The sequence below is a fragment of the Loxodonta africana genome, chromosome 14, assembly GCF_030014295.1.
Source record: "Loxodonta africana isolate mLoxAfr1 chromosome 14, mLoxAfr1.hap2, whole genome shotgun sequence".
Classification (NCBI taxonomy): Eukaryota; Metazoa; Chordata; class Mammalia; order Proboscidea; family Elephantidae; genus Loxodonta; species Loxodonta africana.
In genome coordinates, this window is record NC_087355.1 from 68,665,498 (window position 1) to 68,692,649 (window position 27,152).

The 27,152-nt window shown below is 40.5% G+C and overlaps 1 protein-coding gene across 2 annotated transcripts in view; it reads right to left on the reverse strand.

Annotated features, from left to right (window-relative positions):
* The window catches only part of SAMD12 (sterile alpha motif domain containing 12), a 414,895-nt gene that overhangs the window by 355,350 nt on the left and 32,393 nt on the right, over positions 1-27,152 (reverse strand). For both annotated transcript variants that reach the window (XM_003408277.4, XM_064268011.1), the window contains exon 2: positions 14,271-14,449. In XM_003408277.4, coding sequence (XP_003408325.2) covers positions 14,271-14,449 — 179 coding nt within the window. The remainder of the gene's footprint in view (positions 1-14,270; positions 14,450-27,152) is intronic.

The window sequence follows — 27,152 nt, forward strand, 5'->3', positions numbered from 1 at the left end:
CTGCACTCTAGTGGAGGGTGACCAAAAATAATAATATACAATCCTACTTACATGAAACACCTAGAACAGGCAAATGCATGGAGAAATGAAAATAATTTTATTTAGAAATAAAACTAAGTTTATTAGTGGTTACCTGGGGCAGGTGGGAGGGGGAAATGGGGAATTAGTCCTTCCAGAGTACTGAGTTTCTATTTAGGGTGATGGCAAATATTCGAAAATGGATAGTGGTTATGGTTGCACAACACTGGGAATGTCACTGAATTATACACTTAAATTATACACTTAAAAATGGTTAAAATGGAAAACATTTTGTTATATACATTCTACCACAATAAAATAAATAAATAAACATAACAAATCAGGAAGATATATACTGTTTTAGAAAGTAATGAGTGCAATGGGTGGGGGGGTGGGGGGAAACCCAGGAGAGAGTCAGAGTATCAAGGGCATTGGGAGAGAGGTCGTTATTTAAACGAACATCCCATGCAAGCCTCACTGAGAAGGTTACAGTGGAGCAAAGATTTGAAGGGGATGAAGGAGTGAGCCTTGTGAGGATTCCAGGCAGAGGGAATAGCCAGTACAAAGGCTCCAAGGTGGGAAAAATGCCTAGTTTGATCCTGGAGCAGATGAGCACAGAAAAACATAGTAGCAGCTGACATGCATGACTTGCCAGGGGACAGACCATGTAGGGCCTTGTAGGGCACTGTAAGGCCTTCAGCTTTTGAGGGCAATGGGGAGACACTGGAGACTTGAATAGAAGAATTTTGTGATCTGACTTGCACATTAACAAGGTCATTCCAGCTTCTGAATTGAGAATCACATTTTATGGTGAACACTGTGAAACACCATTTTAAAAAGAGAAAACACAAGGCATAGCAACAAAGTCCAGGTTGCTTTAGAAAATTTTCAAAAAGCATCTTCTTAAGTACTGCCCAAAGCTGTAGTTACAGGATTGCTTGCCTCCGTGAAATTGCATTGTGACTGTTATGGATTGAATTGTGCCTCCCAAAGACGTGTGTCAACTTGGCTAGGCCACGATTTCCAGTATGGTGAGATTGTCCACTGGTTAAGAGCTATACCTACAAACCAAAAGGTCGGCAGTTCAAATCCACCAGGTGCTCCTGGGAAACTCTATGGGGCAGTTCTACTCTGTCCTGTAGGGTCGCTATGAGTTGGAATTCACTCCATGGCAATGGGTTAACGGGTGATTTTTGTATATTCTTGTAAACACTACCTCTGTGATGTTAATGAGGCGGGATGAGAGGCAGGATTCAATCTCAAGATTAGATTGTACGTTCAATCAATCTCTTTTGAGATATAAAAGAGAGAAGCCTGCAGACAGACAGAGGTAACTCATACCACCAAGAAAGCAGCGCCGGGAGCAGAGTGCATCATTTGGATCTGGGGTTCCTGCACGGAGAATCTTGTAGACTAGAGGAAGACTGATGACAAGGACCTTCCTCCAGAGCCAACAGAGAGAGAAAGGCTTCCCCTAGAGGTAGCGTCCTGAATCGGGACTTCTAGCCTACTAGACTGTGAGAGAATAAACTTCTCTTTGTTAAAGCCATCCACTTGTGGTATTTCTATTATAGCAGCACTAGATAACTGAGACAATGACCATCAACCAAGATGGCAAGTTCAGGAGTTGAAGTTTTTACTTTAGTCAGTTGCTCTTGGAGGGAATGTCACCATTAGCACTACCCTGTAATGGCAGAGCTTGACATAATGTACTTTGCTCTTCCACTGACCTCAGCTGTAAGGCAGCATATTTTTAGTGTACTAAATGTGCAATATAAAAACCAAAGGAACTGACAGTCTGACAAAATTATCACCACTGCACTATCATCCCAATTTTTAAAATATCTGCTTGGTATAATTTTAATTAGGTTATAACAAATAGATATTGTTATTAATATTTCAGATATATTCTTGTATGCCAGATGTTTATTCTATGAAAGTGATACTCAACTTCAGCCAAATAGTGATATAACACTCAACCATTTGATATTTGGCCAAAATGTGTGTTTGGTATACATTTTATCTAAGGGCACATGTTAAAGCAATATTTGAAAACTCTTTCTAACGTGTACAGCCTTGGAGATAATGATTCAGGTATTGCTTAGTATTTGATCATCTGATTTTTAATTTAGTCAGCAGATCCCAATCATTTGAAGAGAAAGAACTGCTCTCCATTTCCTTTTTTTTCCCTATTTAAGATGTAATAACCTTTATTCTATTTTTTTAAATTTTCATTATGGTGAAAATATACAAAACAAAACATTCACCAATTCACTTCCTAAACATTTTGACTTTAGGGGGATGAGATGAAATCAGAGGATTGAGCTGATGCTTACACTGAGGACCCAGAATAGAGTCGGAGTGTGTGAGAAGATACCCTGCCATCTGGACAAGTCTTGGCCCACCCTGGAGGTGGCAGAGATCACCAAGTCCTGACCTAGAAGCTGAAATTCTTTAAGTGAAGTTTGGAATGTCTGCTATGAACTGCAAATAGACATTTGCCTGGTCTTAGGGACAATCTAGCCTTTTGGAAGATGAAGGGTAATAGGGTAGCTATGGAAGGGATCCCTAGCCCACCCTATGGAAGATGTCTCACTTGCACACACCATCCAGAAAAGCATTCCCCTGATATAGTCAACCATTAGAGAACTCAGGTCATATTTATCTTTCTTTGCCTGCTGACCTGCAGAGGCTAAAGATAATAAAATAACTATTAGGCCAAAGAGAGAAAGAGCAAGAGGCAAATAGCTTCATGAGACCAGAAGAACTGAATGGTGCCTGGCTACCATTACTGAATGTTTTGATAAAAGATTCCATAGAAGAATTCTGATCAAAAGGGGGAAAATGTATAACAGGATCTTAAATTCTCACAGAATTCAGATTTTCTGAAGCCACTGAGGCTGAATGAACCCCTGAAACTACTGCCCTGAGAATATCTCTGAACCTTAAACCAAAAATATCCCCTGAAGCCTTCTTTAAAGTTTAGTTTAATTAGTAAAGAATGTCTGCCCTGAACATTGTGCTCTTTTAAAGAGCTATCTACAGTATATAGGTTCAAATTGACAACAGCAACTGAAAAGGTTAGATACAAGCTTAGGATGCAGTGAGTTTATGTCAACGGGGGGAGCAACAAGTAAGAAAAGGAGGGTGAGAATGGTTGTACAACTTAAAGAATGTAATCAATGTCACTGGATTATACATGTAGAAATTGTGGAATTGGTGCACGTTCTGCTATGTATAGCTTCAATTACAACAAAAATAAATTATTAAAAGAGGTGTCATGGATTGAATTATGTCCCCCCAAAAATGTGTGCATCAATTTGGTTAGGCCATGTGTGGTTACCCTCCATTTTGTGATTTTAAGTTTATGTTGAGAGGATTAGGGTGGGATTGTAACACCACCCTTATTTAGGTCACCTCTCTGATCCAAGGTAAAGGGAGTTTCCCCAAGGTGTGGCCCGCACCACCTTTTATCTCTCAAGAGATAGAAGGGAAGCAAGCAGAGAGGTGGGGACCTCATACCACCAAGAAAGCAGCACCAAGGGCGGAGCACATCCTTTGGACACAGGGTCCCTTCGCCTGAGAAGCTCCGAAGATTGAGGACAAGGACCTTCCTCCAGAGCCCACAGAGAGAGAAGGCCTTCCCCTGGAGCCAATGCCCTGAATTTGGACTTGTAACCTACTAGACTGTGAGAAAATAAATTTCTCTTTGTTAAAGCCACCCACTGGTGGTATTTCTGTTATGGCAGCACTAGATGACTAAGAGGCAAGGGGCTTCTGTGTCACATTAACTTACTTATTCATTAATCTATGCACTAATTTATCAAAAACTCGTTCTCTAGCATGTGTTAGACATGGTGACAGGCATTGATGTTATGGCAGTGAACACAACAGACGAGATCATTGCTCTCAAGGAGACAGAAAACCCATAAGAGAATTTCAGACAGGAAGGAATTCTATGAAGGACATCTGACAGAGTGGTATCAGAGAGTGTGACTGGGGGACTAATTTAGTTAGGGTAGCCAGGGAAGGCCTCTCTGGAGTGGCATTTGAGCTAGAACCTAAATGACAAGGAACCAGTCATGCAATGATCTAGGGGAAAAGCATCACAGGCAGAAGAGATGGCAAGTATTAATGCTCTCAAGAGGTAATTCCCTTGGTATATTTGAGAAACTGAAAGGCAAGTATATCTGGAACACAGAAACCAAGAGGGGAGACCAGCAAAAGATGAGCTTTGGGAGGCTAGAAGAGCTCAAAGCTCTTAGTTTCTTATTGATCATGATAATCAGTTTGGATTTTTACCTTAGGTGCTATGAGTTCTATCAGACAAGCTACTTCCAAAAATCAAACACTCTTTTCTCCAGAGGCCCATTTGTGCTGTGGAATAACTGCCAATGAACTCTACTTGAGCTCTCATCCACCCACTGTGAGGGACCCAATCTACCCTAAATGCTACCTTCCATTTTGCAACCTCAAATGGCATGTTGCTATGATACTGGAAGCTATGGCACTAGTATTTCAAATACCAGCAGTGTCACCTATGGGGACAGGTTTCAGCATACCTTCCAGACTAAGGCAGACCAGGAAGAAAAGCCTGGTGATCTACTTCCAAAAATTAGTCAATAAAAACTCTTCGGATCACAACAGAATAGCAGTTGATATAGTGATAGAAGATGAGTCCCCTAGGTTGGAAAAAAATTTTTTTTTTTTTAGACATTCAAAATACACAGTGGTTACAACAATGGACTGGAGCATACAATCAATCTTAAAGATAGTGCAAGACAGGGCAACATTTTGTTCTGCTGTACATGAGGTTGCCATGAGTCAGAGCCGACTCAATGGCAACTATCAACAATATAGCCTTAGTATAATGGAAGAGTACCATTAACCAAGTGGCTCCTCACTGTTTTGAATAAATTTTCAGCATGAAAAAATAGAAAGCAATAGTCATTGTAGACGAACTCTGTTTTAGGCTAAACTTGTACCACTACTGGCCTCCAGATCTTGGAGAAGTCGCTTAATCTCATTTGAACTTCATCTCCCGTGTGTGTAAAATAAATTAGTTGGTCAGATGCTCCCTAGGTTCCCTTTGTTGAAGATATCACAACTTGATGCCTCAAATATACCCAACATATATACAGTCACATTTGCCAGAGCTTAACACGTAAGTAATAAATGATTACCTTTTCCAATTTGGGTTTACTGTAGTTTCTTCTGAGATCTGTGCAAGTGCCTGATGCCCTAGAGCCTTGGAACTCACATAGCATGAAGTCATTCTGGCTTGTCTCTTTTGTTCTTACCCTCTGGCAATTCTTAATAAAGTATGTGCTCATTATGTCTCACATGCATTAGGTCTTTTCATATCTTTGGTGACATTAGACTATATTGGCAGCTTTGGTTGGAGACACTCTTGGTCCCAGAGCCAAAAATACAGATTGCCAAGAATTAGATCATTCTATTCCCAAAACTGCCACAGATCTTCTCAGAGGCAGCTGAGCAATGTAATTTGATCAAGGTTAAGTACAATCCACCTCTCATCTTTTAACCCAAGTTTAAATTATTTTAGCTTTCGGTTTAATTTCATGGTTTAATCCCAGCTTAATATATTCTGTTCACTTTTATAAAAATCTACCAGCCTCCCTGCAGTCAACTTTCATTTATCTGCTTGTGGCTTACCCAAAGCACCAGGATTTCTCCTCCTCCAGCCCCCAGCACCCCATGCCCAGGCCAGCTCCTTTAATTCTGTGCCAAAGAAATATAAAGTAAATCTAATACTAGCCTAATGAGAAAAGGCTCTCTGCTGCCAAGGATTCACAAAATGCATCCCAAAGCCAAGTGCAGGCAATTATTCACTATTTTAGATACTGGCACTGCTTCTCCCTTATATAACACAGCAATCAAGATTTGCTGTGGTTCTCTCTGAGGAACAAGGAACACATGGCAATATTTTAACCTCTTCTTTGGCCTAGTCAGCCAGATTCTCAGTGTACTGGACTATATTTTCTTTTCAAATGAATAGATAATTCGTACATTTAATGAGAGGGGAATAATAATAATAAAAAAAACCTGGATATACAGGCATTAGATTTAGATCTTGCAGTTATTAGCCAGAAACAAAGTTTTGGCAAGTTGTTTAAATTATTGGTTTTTCAGCCTCAAAAAAAAAAAAAAAAAAACAACCCAAAACTTTGCCATCCAGTTGATTCCAACTCATAGCGGCTTCATAGGACAGAGTAGAACTGCCCCATAGGGTTTTTAAAGAGCAGCTGGCGGATTCCAAGTGCCAACCCACTGGTTGGTAGCCAAGCTCTTAACCACTGGGGGACACAAAATTTCATAAATAAAAGATCTGGGGCAGGGAAACATATGTGAGACACACTCAAAGAACCACCAAATTCTTGATTTGCACTCTGACTCACCACTTTATAGGATCCAGCAAATTAGCATCAAGGCAGGGAAAAGGATTAAATTTCTGAAACCCTTATTTTACAGGCATAAAAACACAGAAAGGGGAAGTTTTCTTGTGAATACCTAGAAAAGCAAGTCTAGAAGTCAAGCGTTTCTAATTTCCCATGCCATGTTTAGGCTACTTGTTAGGACACATCCCAGAAGTTCAAGGTGGGGAATAGCCAGAATGTTGCTTGTTTATAGGCTGATCTTATTTCATAGCCCGAGTTACCAGGGAAACTCAAATCTCACCATCAGAACATCCAGGGATATCACTTTTAAAACAGACTCAGGACACCTGAGTATTCTAGCATTTCTCTTATGACTGAGGCACACTTCTCCCAAGCCCAAGGACAAGGGTCAGATAGAATGTTAACACAATTCCATTTTTTTTCATCTTCACTCCTATACACAGAGAGCTTCAATGGTTTCCCAGAGAATAGAGGAATGTTATAAAGTAGAACCTTCGTGTGGTGATGGAAAGGTTCTACACCCGAGCTGTCCAAAACAGCAGTCCCTAGACACATGTGGCTAGGGAGCACTTGAAATGTGGCTGGTATGATCAAGGAAATCAATTTTTTCATTTTAATCCATGTTCATTAATTTAAATAGCCATATGTGACTTTTTTTTTTTTATGTGACTAGTGGATACCATATAAGACAATGCAGGCAGAGAATAAACTCAAGCCCCTCACCCCAGCATTCAAATTCCATATGATTAGGTCCCATCCTGCTGTTTCAACCTCAGTTTCCAAAATACAAACCCCAACTCTAACAAGACTGAGGGTGAACATACCTGAGAATCCCTGCTGTCTCACCTTGGCTCAGGATGCAGACCTCTTGGCTTAAGGCATCTTCCATAGTGTTACATATTGGAATTTTACCCATGTTCTACAGCACAGGTCAAGTTCTACCTCTGCTTCAGTGTTCTCCATGGCAGCCCCGTCCCTACTGCTCAGAGTTAATTAGCCTCAGACCTGAGCCTGTCTGGGAAGGACCTCAGTCTCAACAGAGCTGTTTCCTTGCAACTACACCACATCAGGAGGAGCTTTGAATTGGCCTTGACCCTACATGACTACAATGATATAAAAGATGAGTGGGAAACAGAGGCTATGCCCTCTGTGTGTCAAGGAGACCCATCCTCACCCTGGTTCTCACCTGTGGCAGCTGAACATTTCCCTGTGTGGGGGAGGAAGCAAAAGAAGCTGTACATCTGGATAACCTCTGTGCCTTCCAGTGAGGTGAATATACGGTACCCTCTATATCTCATGCAGATGACAGAACCTTGCTTGCTGAAAGTAAAGAAGACTTGAAGTACTGACAAAGACCTAAGACTACAGCCTTCAGTACACTTCAACATAAAGAAAACAAAAATCTGTCATGGATGGAATTGTGCCCCCCGAAAATATGTGTCAACTTAGGCCATGATTCCCAGTATTGTGTGGTTGGTTGTCCTCCATTTTGTGACTGTAATTTTATGTTAAAGAGGATTAAGGTGGGATTGTAACACCCTTATTAAGGTCACATCCCTGATCCAATGTAAAGGAAGTTTCCCTGGGGTGTGGCCTGCACCACCTTTTATCTTATAAGCGATAAAAGGAAAGGGAAGCAAGCAGAGGGTGGGGGACCTCATACCACCAAGAAAGCAGTACCAGGAGCAGAGCGTGTCCTTTGGACCCGGAGTCCCTGCGTGGAGAAGCTCCTAGTCTGGGGCAAGATTGATGAGAAGGCTGACAGAGAAAACCTTCCCCTGGAGCTGACACCCTGAATTTGGACTTTTAAGCCTACTTTACTGAGAAGAAATAAGTTTGTCTTTGTTAATGCCATCCCCTTGTAGTATTTCTGTTATAGCAGCACTAGATGACTAAGACACAGACCAATAAGCAACATCAAGATAAATGGAGAAAGACTGAAGTTGTCAAGGATTTTATTTTACCTGGATCCACAATTAACACCCATGGAAGCAGCAGTCAAGAAATCAAACGACGTATTGCATTGGGCAAATCTACTGCAAAAGATCTCTTTAAAGTATTAAAAAGCAAAGATGCCACTTTGAGGACTAAGGTGTGCTTGACCCAAGCCATGGTATTTTTAATTGCCTCATATGCATGCAAAAGCTGGACAATGAATAAGGAAGACTGAAAAAGAATTAAGTCCTTTGAATTATGGTGTTGTTGAACAATTTTGAATATATCATGGACTGCCAGAAGGAAAAACAAATATGTCCTGGAAGAAGTACAGCCAAAATGTTCCTTAGAAGCAGGGATGGTGAGACTTCATTTCACATACTTTGGACATGTTATCAGGAGGGAAAAGTCCCTGGAGAAGGACATCATGCTTGGTAAAGCAGAGGGTCAGCAAGAATGAGGAAGACCCTTAATGAGATGGACTGACACAGTGGCTGCAACAATGGGCTAAACATAGCAATGATTGTGAGGATGGTGCAGGATGGGGCAGTGTTGTACATAGGATTGTTATGAGTCAGAACCAACTGGACTACACCTAACAATAACAACAACACTGTATCTCTTGCATTGTCTCCATCTGTAAAGCTAAATAAATGTAGTTTTTGTGTCTTGAACTTGTAAACATAGCTATAGTGCTGCATGGGCATTCTCTCTGGATCGCCAAGTACTTGCAGGCACTTAGGACTTATTTTGGTAAATATCTTTTGCAGATCCCTATTTTTTTTTATTTTAACTAGATTCATTCCCCCCCCCCCCCCCCCCCACAAATGGAACTGAACACTGCCCAATGATAAGACTCAAGTAAGCTTGATTCTTTCTTGGTTTCTCTTTGGTCTATAACAACTGAAGGCAACTTGTGGTACAACCACCTTCTGGAATTAGGGTCCTGAGTCTTTCAAGGAATTGGTACGAGGGTCCAAAATCACTTTCTAAGCTAGAGAAGTGAGGAAGACTTTTTTCCCCCCCAAATTCAAATAAAATTTTGTTTTAAAATTATGTTTCAAGGTCAAAATAGTAGGTTAAGCACATGCTATGATCCACTCTCAGGCTATAAAAACTTAGAGACACTAGAAAGTATGTTTTAAAATATGTATTTTCAAATTTATATAAGGCCAAGTTATAAATCAAGGGAGAGAAAACTTACGTGTCAGAATGGAACAAAAACCACTGCAGTGAGGAGGAGTAAAGCTCACTAGGCCAGTTGGGAATCTGGAAGAGGTGACATGTTGAGGGGATTGCTTTCAAAGCCCAACAGTGCCAGGACTCAAAGTGGCAGAGCCCATAGGCATGACAGGGGCTGGAGCCATGTACCCTGTGCAAAGCCTGCAAGTGGGAAAGCATATATGGGCGCTTCATTTGCATGATCAGTCAGAAGCTGAAGAGATGGAACAGCAAACTGAATCATTAATGCAAGCCTTGGTTCAGAGCGGTTGCATCCCAAAGAGTTCAGGTAGGGACAAACACAAAAGCGGCTCATCAAGTGGCCTCTGCAAACCAAGGTCCACATAGGCAAAAATTTCCAAAAACAGCTCACTCTCTTGTCAAATAAGCTTACCACCAAGAGTTAGAAGACATGTGAAGAAATTCAGCACCCTAGAAGACAAGATACTGACCCAATCGGCAGGAAAAATCACGGCTGAGGTACTTACTAAAGTTAACAGGGCAATCTGAAAGGAGCTGTAAAATAAATATGCTGCAAAGAATGTATATCATTTTAAAAATTCAAACACAACAGAAGTGGGCAAAAGTAAAAATTTTCCCCAGAATTCCAACTCCAGACATAACGGCTGCTCAAACTGTGGAGTAAACCCTTCTAGACTTGGTGATGCCTTTATATAGAGAAAGGCATTTTTACATAAATGGGAAATACATACACACTACACAGTAACCTGCCTGTCTCCTCCCCTCCCCATTTTAAAGCATAATCACATACATTTTCCACATAAATACATACAGGTCTCCCTCATCCTTATAATGGAAGAATTCTGTCCCATTGCATGAATATACACTGTTTCTTTAGCCAGTGTCCTAGGAGTGGATATTTAGCCTGTTTGCAATGTTTTTTGTATTATAAACAGTACTATAGTGGCCATTTTTCTGCAGCCATTTTTGCACATTTAGATGATTATTTTCTTGAGACAAATTATTAGAGATGGAATTATTGGCTCAAAAACTATACACACTTAAATTTTTGATAACTACTATCGGACTGTCCTCTAGAAAAGGCATACAATTTACACCCACTGGGTGACTTCAAATGTACATATTTCTAGCCAGAGGTTTTCTTTAAATAAAATCCAGGTAACTTTAAGGAGCTCTGGTGGTACAGACCTGGTGATCTGCTCCCATAAAAATTACCCATTGCCACCGAGTCGATTCCAACTCATAGAGACCCTACAGGACAGAGTGGAACTGCCCCACAGGGTTTCCAATGCTGTAATCTTTAGAGAAGCAGAGTGACACCTTTCTCTGGCAGAGCAACTGGTGGGTTCAAACTGCTGATTTTGCGGTTAGTAGCCGAGCGCTTAACCACTTGCACAACCAGGGTTCCTTCCCATAAAGATTACAGCCTAGAAAACCCTATGGGGAAGTTTTACTTGGTCCTATAGGGTCAATATGAGTCAGAATTAACTCGACAGCACAAAACAACAGGTAATTTAGAGTAGTTCAAGTTACCAGAGATTCAATTATTTACCCAAGAAAAAGAGAATGACTCACACCCCCAGTGACCCACTAAATGCTACAGAACAGGAATTTTAAATGTTTGTACACGCTCAAAACAAGTTCAGTGTCTGTGGTACAGAACGTTCAGATTATGTGACAATGCTAGGGACTACAGTATCCTACTAGGGTAAAAAAAAAAAAAGTACTTCCTTTAAATTCTATCCCCCCCTATTTTTTTTCATCCTTAGCTGCCTCTGTTTTCAACCAGTCTTCCATGAATTACTGAACACATGACTAAACTTTATTAAAGCTTCTAGTCTGTTTACCCCTAAATACAATGTAAGTGTGAAAAAACCCAGAATCCCCTTTCTATTCCATTTGCTTGGGGTGGATGGTGGGTAGGATTCATTGTAGGTGATTTGGATAAACTCAAATGAATCTGGTTTCTAGTATGTGTCCTATTCCTGGGGGAAGGTTTATTATAGACTACTAAATTCTCAGTGAGGCATGTTTTCAGCAAAGCAAATATAAATGAACCCAGAGGCAAAGGCAAGTGCTAACCGGCATGAAAAATCAGGATTTACTACAATATCCCATATTCAAATAATTCAGAAGTAATGAGATCATATTAGGCCAGAATCAAAATATATTCTATTATCAATCTCTTTTACAAATAAAAGATGTAATCTGAAAATGTTTAATTAAAGTTGAATCAAAAAATTACACAAATGTCAATAATTCATTTTTGTTTGTTTTTCTTTTTCTCCACTCTAATTTTTAATATTTTAAGCACACTTTTAAAAGGATTCTACTCAGGCAAACCCTATTTATCTTCTAAGTTCGAGAAGACCGTAGGAGGTTTCTTCCTCATTCTTTCATAACCTGTGCGGAACCATAGATTGAGCAGGTTTAAATGCAGTAATACCCCATTGCCGTCGCGTCCATTCCGACTCACAGCGACCCTATAGGACACCGCAGAACCGCCCCATAGAGTTTCCAAGGAGCACCTGGCAGATTTGAACTGCCAACCTCTTGGTTAGCAGCCATAGCACTTAACCACTATGCCACCAGAGTTTCCAAATGCAGTAACAGGACTCACTTATCTCCAGCTCTGGTCACAAACCAAATTTCAACCATCATCAACTAATTTCCTATGAGGTACAGTTTCTCTCAGCTAAAATGTCTAGTGCAAAATAGCTGTAATATCTTCCTAATTAATCATTCCCTACACCCTACAAAACACACGTGCACACATATACAATGTCATCAGTTTTTAATTATCCACACTAAGAACAAAGGCAATACTGCTAATTATTCAAAACTGTAGATCAAGCAAAAAAATCATATCTGATTTTGTAAAACATTATGCAGGGATGAGGGAGTTATACAACAGCAAAGTGACCTTTGTACTTCAGGTTTTTCGGGGGAGATTGCAACACTTGCTTTCTGAGGTCTTCACTCCACAAACATTGGAAAGAAAATTCTTTTGCAGGGAATGAACAGAGAACCCAAATGCCAAATGAAAACTGATTCCCTCCTCCATTTCCAATGAGCAAACCAGTACGAATACCTTCAACGCTGTGCCCCCAAAGTGAACACCTTCACTGATTTCAGACAAAAATCCAAATAGTGCCAGTTTGATTTGGCAAGTCTTCAAAAGAGGCCACCTCAACTAAAGAATCACCTACTTCACGGTCCACATTTCTGTGTCTTTACCAATGTGTGCTGTGTCAATTTTATGGTACCTACATTTTTTTTTTACATCTAGGCTGGTGTGTACATCTAGGCTAAAGATGAACAGAACTAAATATCTTACAGAAGCAGACCAGGGGACATCTAGGTCAACTGGCATAACACAGTTCACAAAGAAAGAGTTCTTACATGCTACTTCGGTAAGTAGCATCTGGGGTCTTAAAAGCTTGTGAGTGCCCATCTAACATACATCTATTGGTCTTATCACATTTGGAGCAGAGGAGAATGAAGAAAACCAAAGACAGAAGGAAATATCAGTCCAAAGAAAACTAGATGGTGCCTGGCCACCACCACCGACTGCTCTGACAGGGATCAGAAGAGAGGGTTCCGGGCAGAGCTGGAGAAAAATGTAGAACAAAATTCAAATTCACAAAAAAAGACCAGACTTACCGGTCTGACAGAGGCTACAGGAACCCCAAGACTATGGCCCCCTAACACCCTACAAACTCAGAGCTAAAGCCACTCCCGAAGTCCACCTTTCAGCCAAAGATCAGATAGGCCTATAAAACAAACAACACACAAGGAACATGCTTCTTAGTTCAATCAAGTATACGAGGCCTAATGGGCAACATCTGTCCAAAAGCAAAGACGAGCAGGCAGGAAGGGGCAGGAAATGTGCACAAATGGACACAGGGAACCCAGGGTGTAAAAGGAAAGGGGAGAATGCTGACACATTATAGGGATTGCAACCAACATCACAAAACAATTTGTGTATAAATTTTTGAACGAGAAACTAATTTGTGCCATAAACTTCCACCTAAAACACTATTAAAAAATAATATTAAAATAAAGAAGACCAGAACAATTACACCTTTCATTAATTGGGGTCCTGTGTACTACTGTCTCTCTCTTAGGATTGTTAGGGGAACACAATAAGCCAGTACATCAACCATATTTCAAACAGTGCCTGGAATACATGTGTATGTTTCATAAAACGTCAGTTATTATTAATTAGCAGTATTTGTCAGCAAAAGTTCCACATATTCATGCACACTAGGCCTTTTACAAAATGCTTCCAGAACACGGCGTCATTTAATCTGCTCAGTCCGACAGGAGAGGCAGTTTTTATGACACCCATTCTACAGATGAAGAATCTGAGGCTCAGAAAGCTGTATGTTGTTTAAGGTGATAAATCTGAGCCTGGCAGACAAATCTTTTAGCTTTAAATCCAAAGTGTTCTCTTTAGCCAATAGCTCAGAGCCTTATGCAATGAGAATGGTCACAAATGTGTTACAATTTTACTCCAAAGGGAATGAGGTCAATATTTTTATTTATTACTACTTAAAACCAAAACACAGTGCTCACTGAACCTAAGACACAAGGCAATTAGTGAAAGCACTATCAGTTCTTCCCCATGGCTGTCCCACAAAACATTACAGCTGCAGCTTTACACTCTCCTTAGGTAATTGGGCTGTTACTCACCTTAGCTGTTTCTGCTTCAGCCTGCAGTCGTTTGGGGGTTCCTTTTTGTTCTGGCACCTTCTGGATATTTTTGTTTTTACTGGATTGAGATTCAACACCTTCACTTTCAATTTGCAGTTTAAAACTTTCAGCATGGGCAGGGTGATCGATACCCCCTGGACTCAAACCACAGTGGAGAGCTAGGAAAAAGGAACAACTGGAACTCAGAAACAAATCATAGAAGGAAGATGTACAAGACAGGAATCATTTCATCAGGCCTAGGTGAGGACAAACAAGGTATCTGCAAGTTGACAGGGAGGGGGTGACCACTGTGGGAAATAATATGGTGAGGATGGAGCATGGTACAGTGGGAAACCCAAGTCAGAATATCTTAATTACAACTCCAGAAACCATCAGTTCCAAGTTGTTGGACTTTGAGCAAGTTACTGATCCCCATTGACAGAGGAGAATGCCAAAGCAGGCAACTTCGTTACTGTCTCCCACATGTACAATTATTTCAACCCTTATAGTTTAGCTTATGTCCCTAACTCCATCTGGTGCATTGCTCATTCCCTCCCCCTTCTGAATCTTCTCTATCCTTCAGGCATCCACTCAAGGCCACTGGTGTTCTTGCATTCATTCCACAAATACTGTTGAGCACTTACTATGTGCCATCCCTGAGTTAGATCCTGAAAACATGGATTTATATAAGACAGATTTGCATTCAAAGAATTCACAACCTAGTAAGAGAGGCAGACAAAAGAACCAGTGATTTTAAAACATAGTTATCACTGCTACATGGAAGGTTAAGGAAAGACAGAGTGGAGGGCTCGATGGAGTCAAGCCCAGTAGCTTCCAATCATTACATCTTTACTCCCTCCACGTTCTCTAACAAGGATACCCCCACAAATTAAATCTAAAGCCTTTTTTTCTGAGAATATTTATTCATTCAACAAATAACTTACTGAGACCCTCATATGTGTCAGATATTGAAAAAGAAATAGCAGAAAATGTTATGGAAACTATAAATCCCACATAGATCACCCCCATGGATTACTGTGTGTGTGCATGTGTGTGTGTGTTGAGGGCTCTGGTAGTAAATTATCTTCGCTCCCTATGCCCCTAACTCTTCAGCTTTACTTAAACCCCCATCCTTACTCCCTTTCTTTGATCTCAGAGGATTTAAGAGCAGAACCTTAAATCCCCTTCCATCTCTCTCAGGACTCCAATTCATCAATAAGTTCCTTCTATCCAACATCTTCAGTTTTTTCCTTCCTCAGCACTTTCCCCTTTAGCCAGCTTCTGCAATTCTAAAATCCTTTACTTGGCACCCACCCCATCTAGGCTATGGTCCCCTCATCTTCTCTTCTTTGCCAAGCTTTTGAAAGAGTATTTTCCACCTGAGGGATGAGGGGAGTCTTCCCAGAAAGAGTGAAGCCAAGTATCCTCATCCCACTCACCCCTCCTTCCTTAACCCATGGCTTTTGATACAATCTACACGGTGGCAATGCTCACATTTTAATTCCCAACTGGACCTCCCTTAGGAGACCTTGGTTGGTGCAAATGATTAAGCACTCAACTACTAACCAAAAGATTAATGGTTCAAAGCCACCCAGAAGATAGGCATAATGATCTGCTTCCAAAAGGTCATAGCCTATTGCAGCTCTACTCTGCAATCCAAGGGGTAGCCAGGAGTCAGAATTGACAGAAACTAATGACAACCATCACAGGCCTTTCTTATGAGCTGCCAACAAGTAAAACCGTTACTCAACATTAAAATTTAAGTGCATCATAGATGTGTCAAACTTGGCATGTTCAAAACTGAACACTCTCTATCCACACACACACACACACACACACACACACACACAAAAGAAAAAAAAAAAATTTGCCTTCTCCAGACTTCCTCAGTTACTCACACAGAAGCTAAGGAGTCATCTTTTACATCACATCTCCATGATTCACCACATCGCTTCCGTCTATCACCGAGACCAGTAAGCTTACCTCCCAAATACCGCTCAAATCCATCCCCTTTGTTCTAGCTCCACTGCCATGACCTCATCCAAGCTACCTAAACCAGACTATTTGCCACCCCAATTGGCCTCTGCTCTTCCTAAATTGACTCCTAAATCCCCCTTTTTTTAAAGTTGACTCCTCTGTTTAAAATATTCCAATGGCTTCCTGTTTCAGATAACTCAAAAATCTTTAACATGGGAGGCAGAGCCAACATGGTGCTGTAGAAAGAAGCACCATGCCATCCTTCTGCAGTAAAGACCCAAAAAACTAACTAAAACAGATACTAACATCAATCCTGGAACACTAAGCATAAAATAAAGGAATAAAGAACTTGATCAAGTACTGAATGGAAGACGGGATAGCATCAGCCATATACCACCTAGGTAATGAACTCTCAAGGATAAAACAAAACTAAAAGATTTACAACAGGGAACCAGAGAGGTCAATCTGTAAATGACAACAATGTCAGAACAATAAAAGGTTAATAAACAGTGTAGGAATTGAATTTTCAAATGGAGAGGAAGTCAAGGCGATATCAAGTAATTAAAAAACCAGTTCAAACTTAGGAAGATAGGGGTAAATTTCAAGGTAACCACAAAGAAAGTTAACAAAGCTACTCATCAAAATAAAGATGAAAAATAAAGTCTCAGTAAAAACAAAATCTACAAAAATTAAAAGAAAACCTACAAACAAAAGGAACACAGTACAAGAGAATAAGAGAAACAAAGGAAACACTGGCATCACACACACACACACACACACACACACAAAACACTACAAAATGACAGCAATAAACTCACATTTATCAATAATCACATTAAATGTCAATGGCTTAAATGCACCCATAAAGACACAGAGAGTGACAGAATGGATTTAAAAAAAAAAAAGGACCCATCAATTTGCTGTCTACAAGAGGCACACCTTACAAACAAAGACATAAATATATTAAAAATCAAAGGATGGAAAAAAATTTTATCAAGCAAACAAAAACCAAAAAAGAGCAGAAGTGGCAACACTAATCTCAGATAAAATAGGCTTTAAGAAAAATCCACCATAAAAGACAGTAAGAAGAGTATATAATGATTAAAGGGACAATCCATCATGAGAACATAACCATAATATCTATGCACCCAATGACAGGGCTCCAAAACACATAAAACGAACTCTAACAGCACTAAAAAGAGAAATTGACGGTTCAGCAATAATAGTAGGAGACTTCAACATACCACTCTCATTAATGGACAGAACAACTAGAAAGAAATTCTACAAAGATACAGAAGACCTAAAGGCCAGAATCAACCAACTTTGACTTCATAGACATATATAGAACACTCCACCAACAGGAGCAAAGCGTACATTCTCTTCCAACGCACATGGAACGTTCTCCAGAATAGACTCTATCTTAGGCCACAAAGCAACCCTCAACAAAATCTAAAACCTGAGATAATTCAAAGCATCTTCTCTAATCACAATGCCATAAAAATACAAAGTAATAATGGGAAGAGCAAGGAAAAAAATCAAACACATGGAAACTTTCTTAACACCTTGCTTAAAAACCACTGGATAATAGAAGAAATCAAAGATGAAATAAAAAAAATACTCAGAATCAAATGAAAATGAAAACACAACATATCAAAATCTTTGGGACACAGCAAAAGCAGGGCACAGAGGTCAATTTTTTTATATAACAGGACCCATATCTCACACCATAAATAAAAACTAATTCAAAATGGATCAAAGACCTAAATTTAAACCCTAAAACTATAAAGATCATGGAAGAAATAATACATTCAACACTAGAGGCCCTAATACACGAATAAATAGGATACAAACCGTAACTACCTATACACAAACACCAGAAAATAAGTTAGATAGCTGGGATCTTCTAAAAATAAAACACTCATGCTCATCGAAACAGTTCACCAAAAGAGTAAAAAGAGAACCTATAGATTGGGAAAAAATTTTGGCTATGACATATCCCACAACAGTCTAATCTCTAAAATCTATAGGAAAAACCAATACCTCTACAACAAAAACAAATAATCCAATTAAAAAATGGGCAAAGGATATGAACAGACACTGGACCAAAGTGGACATTCGGGCAGCTAACTGACACATGAGGAAATGATCACATCACTAGCCATTAGAGAAATGCAAATCGAAACTACAATAAGACATCGTCTCACCCCAACATTACTGGCACGAATCAAAAAAAACAGAAAATAACAAATGTTAGACTGCGGGGAGATCATAACTCTTATGCACTACTGGTGGGAATGCAAAATGGTACAACCATTTTGAAAAATGATATGGCACTTCCTTAAGAAGATAGATATAGAAATACCATACAATCCAGCAATTCCACTTCTAGGAATATAACCTAGAGAAGTAAGAGCTGTCACACGGATAGACAAACACCCATATTTATTGCTACATTATTCACAATAGCAAAAAGATGGAAACAACCTAAGTGCCCATTAACAGATGAATGGATAAACAAACTATGGTACATACACACAATGGAATACTACTATAAAGAACAAAGATGAATCTGTGAAATATCTCACAACATGGATGAATCTAGAGGATATTATGCTGAGTGAAATAAGTTAATCACAAAAGGACAAATACTGTATGAGACCACTATTATAAAAGCCTGATGAAACAATCTTTGATGGTTAGGAGGGAGGGTATGGGTGGGGAAGGAAAAACACTAACTAGACAGTAGATAAGTGCTAACTTTGGTGAAGGATAAGATAGTATACAATACTGGGGAAGCCAGCACAACTTGACCAAGGCAAAGTCATAGAAGCTTCATAAAAAAAAAAAAAAAAATTTTTTTCATAGACACATCCAAACTCCTTAGGAACCCAATTACTGGGCTTTGCACTTTGGGGACCATGGTCTCAGGGAACATCTAGATCAACTGGCATAACATAGTTTATAATGTTCTACAACCTACTGTGGTGAGTAGTATCTGGGGTCTTAAAAGCTTGTGAGAATCCATCTAAAATACCCTACTGGTCCCAGCCCATCTGGAGCAAAGGAGAATGAAGAAAACCAAAGACATAAGGGAAAGATAAGTCCAAAGGACTAATGGACCACAACTACCACAGCCTCTACAACAATGAGTACAGCACACCTAGATGGTGCCCAGCTACCACCACTGACAGCTCTGACAGGGATCACAATAAAGGGTCCCAGGCAGAGCTGGAGAAAATTGTAGAACAAAATTCAAACTCAGAAAAAGACCAGACTTACAGGTCTGACAGAGACTGGAGAAACCCCAAGAGTATGGCCCCCGGACACCCTTTTAACTCAGTACTGAAGTCACTTCTGAGGTTCACTCTTCAGCCAAAGATTAGATAGGCCAAAAAAACAAACAATAATACACATAGCTGAAGCTTGTATACCAGACTAAATGGGCATACCAGCCCAGGAGCAAGGGTGAGAAGACAAGAGGGGACTGGAAAGCTGGACAAATGGAAATGGGAAACCCAAGGTCAAGAACGAGAGAGTGCTGACGCATCAAGAGGTTGGCAACCACTGTCACAAAACAACATATATATTAATTGTTCAATGAGAAATTTGCTCTGTAAACACTCACCTAAAGCACAACCAAAAAAGAAAAAGAAAAAAAATCTTTAACATGGTCAGTAAGGTCCTGCATCATCTGCCTCCTTACTACTTTTCCAAATTCACATCTCAGCACGTTATCCTTCATTCACTACACTCCGGCTACTTACTTCTTTTTCTCTCTTGAATTCACCAAGTTTTTTTCCTACCGCATGGACTTGATATATGCTGTTTCTTTGTCTGGAATGTTCTTCCCCATTCTTTGACTCACTCCTACTCAACCTTCAGGTTTCAGCTTAAATTCCACTTCCTCGGATACACTTACGTGCAAAGAGCTGGAGATGGAAAACCAAAAGGGAAGAGCATGCTCGGCGTTTCTCAAAAAGAAAGAACTGAGGAAAAAATTCAAGCCTTGAGTTGCAATAGTGAAGGATTCTATGGGGAAGATATTAGATGACGTGGGAAGCATCAAAAGAAGATGGAAGGAATACACAGAGTCATTACACCAAAAAGAATTAGTCAGTGTTCAACCATTTCAAGAGGTGGCATATGATCAGGAACCGATGGTACTGAAGGAAGAAGTCCAAGCTGTACTGAAGGCATAGGTGAAAAACAAGGCTCCAGGAACTGAAGGAATATCAGTTGAGATGTTCCAACAAATGGATGCAGCACTGGAGGTGCTCACTATTCTATGCCAAGAAATATGGAAGATGGCTACCTGGCCAAGTGACTGGAAGAGATCCATATCTATGCCTATTCCCAAAAAAGATGATCCAAACGAATGTGGAAATTATAGAACAATATCATTAATATCACATGCAAGCAAAATTTTGCTGAAGATCACTCAACAGCGTCTGCAGCAGTATATCAACAGGGAACTGCCAGAAATTCAGGCCAGTTTCAGAAGAGGACGTGGAACCAGGGATATCATTGCTGATGTCAGATGGGTCCTGGCTGAAAGCAGAGAATACCAGAAGGATGTTTACCTGTGTTTCATTGACTATGCAAAGGCATTCGACTGTGTGAATCATAACAAATTACGGATAACATTGCGAAGAAAGGAATTCCTAAACACTTAATTGTGCTCATGAGGATCCTGTACATAGACCAAAAGGCAGTCATTTGAACAGAACAAGGGGATACCGTGTGGTTTAAAGTCAAAAAAGGTGTTCATCAGGGCGGTAACCTTTCACCATATCTATTCGATCTGTATGCTGAGCAAATAAACCAAAAAGCTGGACCATATGAAGAAGAACAGGGCATCAGGATTGGAGGAAGACTCATTAACAACCTGTGTTATGGAGATGACACAACCTTCCTTGCTGCAAGTGAAGAGGACTTGAAGCACTTACTAATGAAGATCAAAGACCATAGCCTTCAGTATGGACTGCACCTCAACATAAAGAAACAAAAATCGTCACAACTGGACCAATGAGCAACATCATGATAAACAGAGAAAAGATTGAAGTTGTCAAGGGTTTCATTTTACTCGGATCCACAATCAACAGCAATGGAAGCAGCAGTCAAGAAATCAAAAGACTCACTGCATTGGGCAAACGTACTGCAAAGCACCTCTTCGAAGTGTTGAAAAGCAAAGATATCACCTTGAAGACTAAGGTGTGCCTGACCCAAGCCATGGTTTTTTTCAATTGCATCATGTGCATGTGAGAGCTGGACGATAAGGAAGACCAAAGAATTGATGCCTTTGAATTCTGGTGTTGGTGAAGAATATCAAATACACCATGGACTGCTAAAAGAATGAACAAATCTGTCTTGGAAGAAGTACAACCAGAATGCTCCTTAGAAACAAGGATGGCAAGGCTTTGTCTTACATACTTTGGACATGTCAGGAGGGATCAATCCTTGGAGAAGGATTTCATGCTTGGTAAAGTACAGGGTCAGCCGAAAAGAGGAAGACCCTCAACGAGGTGGACTGACACAGTGGCTACAACAATGGACTCAAGCATGACGACGACTGTAAGGATGGCGCAGGACCAGGCAGTGTTTCATTCTGTTGTGCACAGGGTCGCTATGAGTCGGAATAGACTCGATGGCACCTAACAACAACAGCAACAGATACACTTCTCTTTAAACCCCTTCCTACCTCTACCCTATTCCCACCCCATGTTAAATTAGCTGCCTGGAATAGTAAATACTCCATAAATGTTGAATGTGGGCTGCACAAAGGTCTAGATACATGTAAACTTTATTTCCATCATTTTCTACGGAAATTATCTGTGAATTTCTCTTTTACTAGTTTCTAAACTTTCTAAAGTCAAGGACCAGCCTATCCTAGGGTGTATAGTAGGCACTCAGTATGTATTTGTTCATGACTCATCCTTCAGGCTTTGTGTTGGATCTCAAATCTTTATGAGAAACACTAAGATATAATTATATTCATTTCACAGATAAGGAAAATGGGGCTCAAAAGGTTGATGGTCACAAAAGGGCATACAGGATCTGCTCAAGATCACAGACCATGAATCATTTAGTTTGTATACAATTTCAACCTACGAAAGAACTCAGACTAAACAATAAAGAAAATTAATAGCTTTCATAACATGAAGTCCAGTAATGGTATAGGTTCAGAGCTAGCTGGCTTAGCAACCCAACAGTGTTATCCATCAGATACTTTGATTCTTTTCATCTTTCTGTTATGCTATCTATAGCAGTTTTATCCTAAACCTGGGGGTTGTCTTGTAGCAACTAGAGCTACAAGCTTCTAGTTCTCACCCAGCAGTACAGGGAGCTTAGCTGACCATGGTTCTCTTTCTCCCAGGCCTCCTCCAAACTTTCCTCTTCTGTCATTGGCCAAGCGTCACATACCAATTATCAAGATCCTGGCAGTGGAAATAGACTTACCCTTCAATCAAATGGCCTTCAGTCAAGGTCAAATTTCCCAAACCATGATGCTACTACTCAACAGTACAGGAATAGAAAAGATAATGGGGAATCAGTTACAATGCCTCACTTCAGGCAGTAATGGAGAACTTGACAGTCAAAACCTATGAGAGCATGAGGCTAATTATTATTAATACCAGTCAGCTTTCCCATCTCCCTCATTGTACTGACAATATCTACCTGACAGAGTCACTGGATGGTACAAATGGTTAATGGTGTTTGACCACTAACAGAAAGGTTGGAGGTTTGATCTACCCTGAGGCATCTGGGAAGAAAGGCCTGGAAATCTACTTTCAAAAAATCAGCCACTGAAAACCCTTCAGAGCACAGTTCTATTTATGCACATGGGGTGGTCATGAGTAGGAATCAACTTGAAGGCAACTGTTTTTTGGTCTCATCTCACCTACCACTGTAGATAGCTACCACCTCTAAGCTCCTTGAAGGAAGTTGCCATCACCATAGTCTGTACCACCTAGTCCAGAACCTGGCATACAACACGCATTTGAATGAACCAAAAGCAGCTTTAAATCAAGGAAACTTTTCTTTGCTAGTAATTACTTTGTGTTCAAAATGTAAAATATCTGTAAACACAGGGTGGAAAAGAGTTGTTTTGACTTTCTATACACGTAGCCTTTTTCTTCGTATAAATATTTTAATCCTCCATAGCTGTTCCTTCCCTGACTGCAAACCAAACAGTTGACTTAGGCTTTTGGACTTGGGCTTCTCTTTTTAAGCCATTTCAGACTGGCTTTGCTTTCTTTTCCCTGAAATTTCTGGTCCTTAATATTTACAAATCACTCAACTCTCGAATGGCCTCATACAAGCCGCGACCTCCATCTCTTTGCTCCTCATGTAAAAGCTGTCCCTTCTGCTTTCTCGTACTGTCCTCGTCACAAGCCTTTCTTGTTTTCAGTAAAGCTACCTACTCAATTTAACGGGCTCCGCAGCTCATGGGTCAGCCTTGAGGCCCTCTTCATGTTTCCCTGATTTTCGCTACCCATTCCTGTACCTACAGATTTCTAGTTACTGAACTGACACTGTAGGCTGCTGGTGCTATTTATCTGAAGTGCTGCCACTTCTACTTCTATTTAATTTTAAATGTGACTAATACTGAATTCTTCAAAATGAAGAGTTAAAAACCAAAACAGATTTCAGAGATACTGCTCCTTTAAAAATTTAACGGGTCTATTTTCCACTGCAATTGTACAAATTTCAGCATTGGCTTGAGATACCATTTTGAAGGCACCATCTTTTTTTTTTTTTTTTTTTTTTATTGTACTTTAGGTGTAAGTTTACAAATCAAGTCAGTCTCTCATACAAAAAGTTATACAGACCTTACTGTGTACTCCTACCTGCTCTTCTCACAATGAGACAGCACATTCCTCCTCTCCACCCTGTGTTCCCCATGTCCGTTCAACCACCTCCTGTCCCCCTCCTCCTTCTCATCTTGCCACCAGGCAGGCATCAACCACATAGCCTCATGTGTCCACTTGAGCCACAAAGTTCACTTCTCACCAGCATCACTGTCTATCCCAAAGTCCAGGTCAATCCCTGTCTGTAGAGTTGCTTTCGGGAATGGTTCCAATCTCGGGCTATCAAAGGGTCCAGGGTCCATGACCGTCAGGGTCCCTCCGGTCTCAGTCAGACCATTAAGCCTGGTCTTTTTACGAGAATTTGAGATCTGCATCCCACTGTTCTCCTTCTCCATCAGGGATTCTCTGTTGTGTTCCCTGTCAGGGCAGTCATCGGTGATAGCCAGGTACCATGTAGTTCTTCCAGTCTCTGGTTTATGTGGCCCTTTCTGTCTCTTAGGCTCATATTTACCTTGTGTCTTTGGTGTTCTTCATTCTCCTTTGCTCCAGCACCATCTTTTTTGCATGTGCAAAAACTTCTTCTCACTCTGTTCAGCCTTCCCCTTGTCCCACTCCCTCCATAAGTGGAAATCTCTTTGTCTATCCAAAGATATTTTCTTTATTCAGAGATTTGATAGTTTTTGGCTGTTGTTATCACGATTTTCAGCTAGAACATGGTTTTTGTCTACTTTAAAGAGAAAAATAAAAATTATGGGCCAGCAGAGTCAGATTTAGAATTTTCTTGGCAAGGGCATGTCGTCCAAAGCAGTTCCCTAGCTAGACCGGCAGAAGTAGTGCCTTGATTGCTGGAAGTGAACCTGGGCCCTCCCGGGCCTGACCTCTGAGGAACCTCATTTTGATGTGACTCGGGCTACAGAAACAGACTATCCAGAAGTGCCGGGCTGATGCTGTCTCCTCACAGTGACATGGGAAGAGCCAAGGGATGCATTGGGATCACTGCATTCATTTTGAAGAACAAGTAGATCTTACTGGCCAAGAACTCACCAACTTTCCTGCCCTTTTGGTCCCCACTCACCCCACACTCTCCCTGTAGTGAAACAAAGGATGGAGTTCCTTTCTTCTGAGCTTTTTCATGAATAGAGATGCTCTGCAAATACCTCTTATGACCCATCACGATGATCTGACCCCTGCACTGAGGGTACCTCCACAGCCAACACAAAGAAACCACTGACACCTCCCTAAAATCTTCTGCAGTTCTCTGCTTTGGCAGAATTGGTCTTTATATGTAATACATTCACCCTTATTTGCACAGACAATTCCTTCAAAACAGTTAAAGCTTCTCTTCTTTCCTTTCTCTTATTTGCATGGACAACTCCTTCAAAAAAAAGGTAAGTTTCTCTTCTTTCCACTACGAAGCTTTAACTGATTTTGCACCCAATAAATCCCCAAAGCAATGTTGACAATTCACCTTTTTTTCTTATTACACCTCTCTCTCTCTCTCTCTCTGTGTACATACCACGTACTGCAAATATTTATTCACATGTCTGCCCAGTCTATGACTAAGAACTCCTTGAAGCAAGTGACTACTTCCTACTGATTTTTACAAACTTTGTGCCTTACCACGTAACTAACCTCAATCATTCATTGTTTATAGTATGAGCAGAGCTCTGATGGAAAGATACTGATTCAATTCCTACCCACTGCCAATTCTCTTCTTATGGGTATTTATACTTTATTTTTCAAAAGTGCAAATAGATGTTGCTTCCAAATTAATTGTGTAATTCACCAAAAATATGTTTAAGTTACAAAATCATAGAGCTGTCTTTTGAAACTGCTGACTTACTTGACTGACTTCTGTAGAGTGGAGATTGTCTTATTCATCTGTATAGCCACAAAGCCTAAACAACTGGTCATATTCGGCACCCAATAAACACTTGCTAAATAAATGAATGGCCTTAGAAACATAGTCCAATCTCCACCACTGGTCATTAGAACTGAGACAGAGTGTTTACAGTTTCATGTGTAAGTCTTGTTTCTAGTTAGAGATAAAGTTCTGTAAGACATACGCTTTGTACCACATTTCCCTCATATATAACATACACATTTATTGGAGCAGAAATGCTCCAAATATGTTAAACAAACCCAGGTGCCTTATTATGTCCTGGGCTCAAATTCAGCAGAGCACTACCCTCCAGAAGTAATCTAGGCATCATAAAAGGTCTCACTTTGTGTCAGACACTTCTGATTGGCTCAACATTCTCCATACTCTCCTCCTTGCCACCTCTCTCAATATGGCTGCAAAGCAAAATACTCAAATCCCCAGCCTCATTTGGAATTACACGTGGCTGTGGATGAATGGGGAAACCCTGGTGGCGTAGTAAAGTGCTACGGCTGCTAACCAAAAGGTCGGCAGTTTGAATCCGCCAGGCGCTCCTTGGAAACTCTACAGGGCAGTTCTACTCTGTCATATAGGGTCACTACGAGTCAGAATCGACTCGACGGCAGTGGGTTTGGTTTTTTGGTTTGGTGGATGAATGGAAACCCTGGTGGTGTAGTGGTTAAGTGCTACGGCTGCTAACCAAAACGTTGGTAGTTCAAATCTACCAAGCGCTCCTTGGAAACTCTGTCGGGCAGGTCTACTCTGTCCTATAGGGTAGCTATGAGTCAGAATCAACTCAACGGCAATGGGTTTGGTTTTTTTGGTTTGGGTGGATGAATGCCTGCCTAGGAGACATAAGCAGACGTTTGATGGGTAAAGGGATAGTTCTAGAACTGACAAAAGAAGACAGATCCTGGTATCACCCTTCCTTCTTCTGCCTTGAATGTAGATGTGGTGTCTAGAGCTGCTGCAGTCATTTTGAGGCCACAGGGCTGCAAACATGAGAGAAAGTCAAGCGGCTAACAGGCACACTGGCTCTGACTATGCCCTTACTTGCCCACTTCTGGACTGCATGGTATGTGAGACTAATAACCCCCATTTCTCTAAGCCAGTGTAAGTTAGGTGTTCTGGGATTTTCAGATGAACCATCCCAAACTGATATACAATTCCATTTTAATCAATAGCATATGATTACTTAGCCCTTCTTTAAGGAGGCAA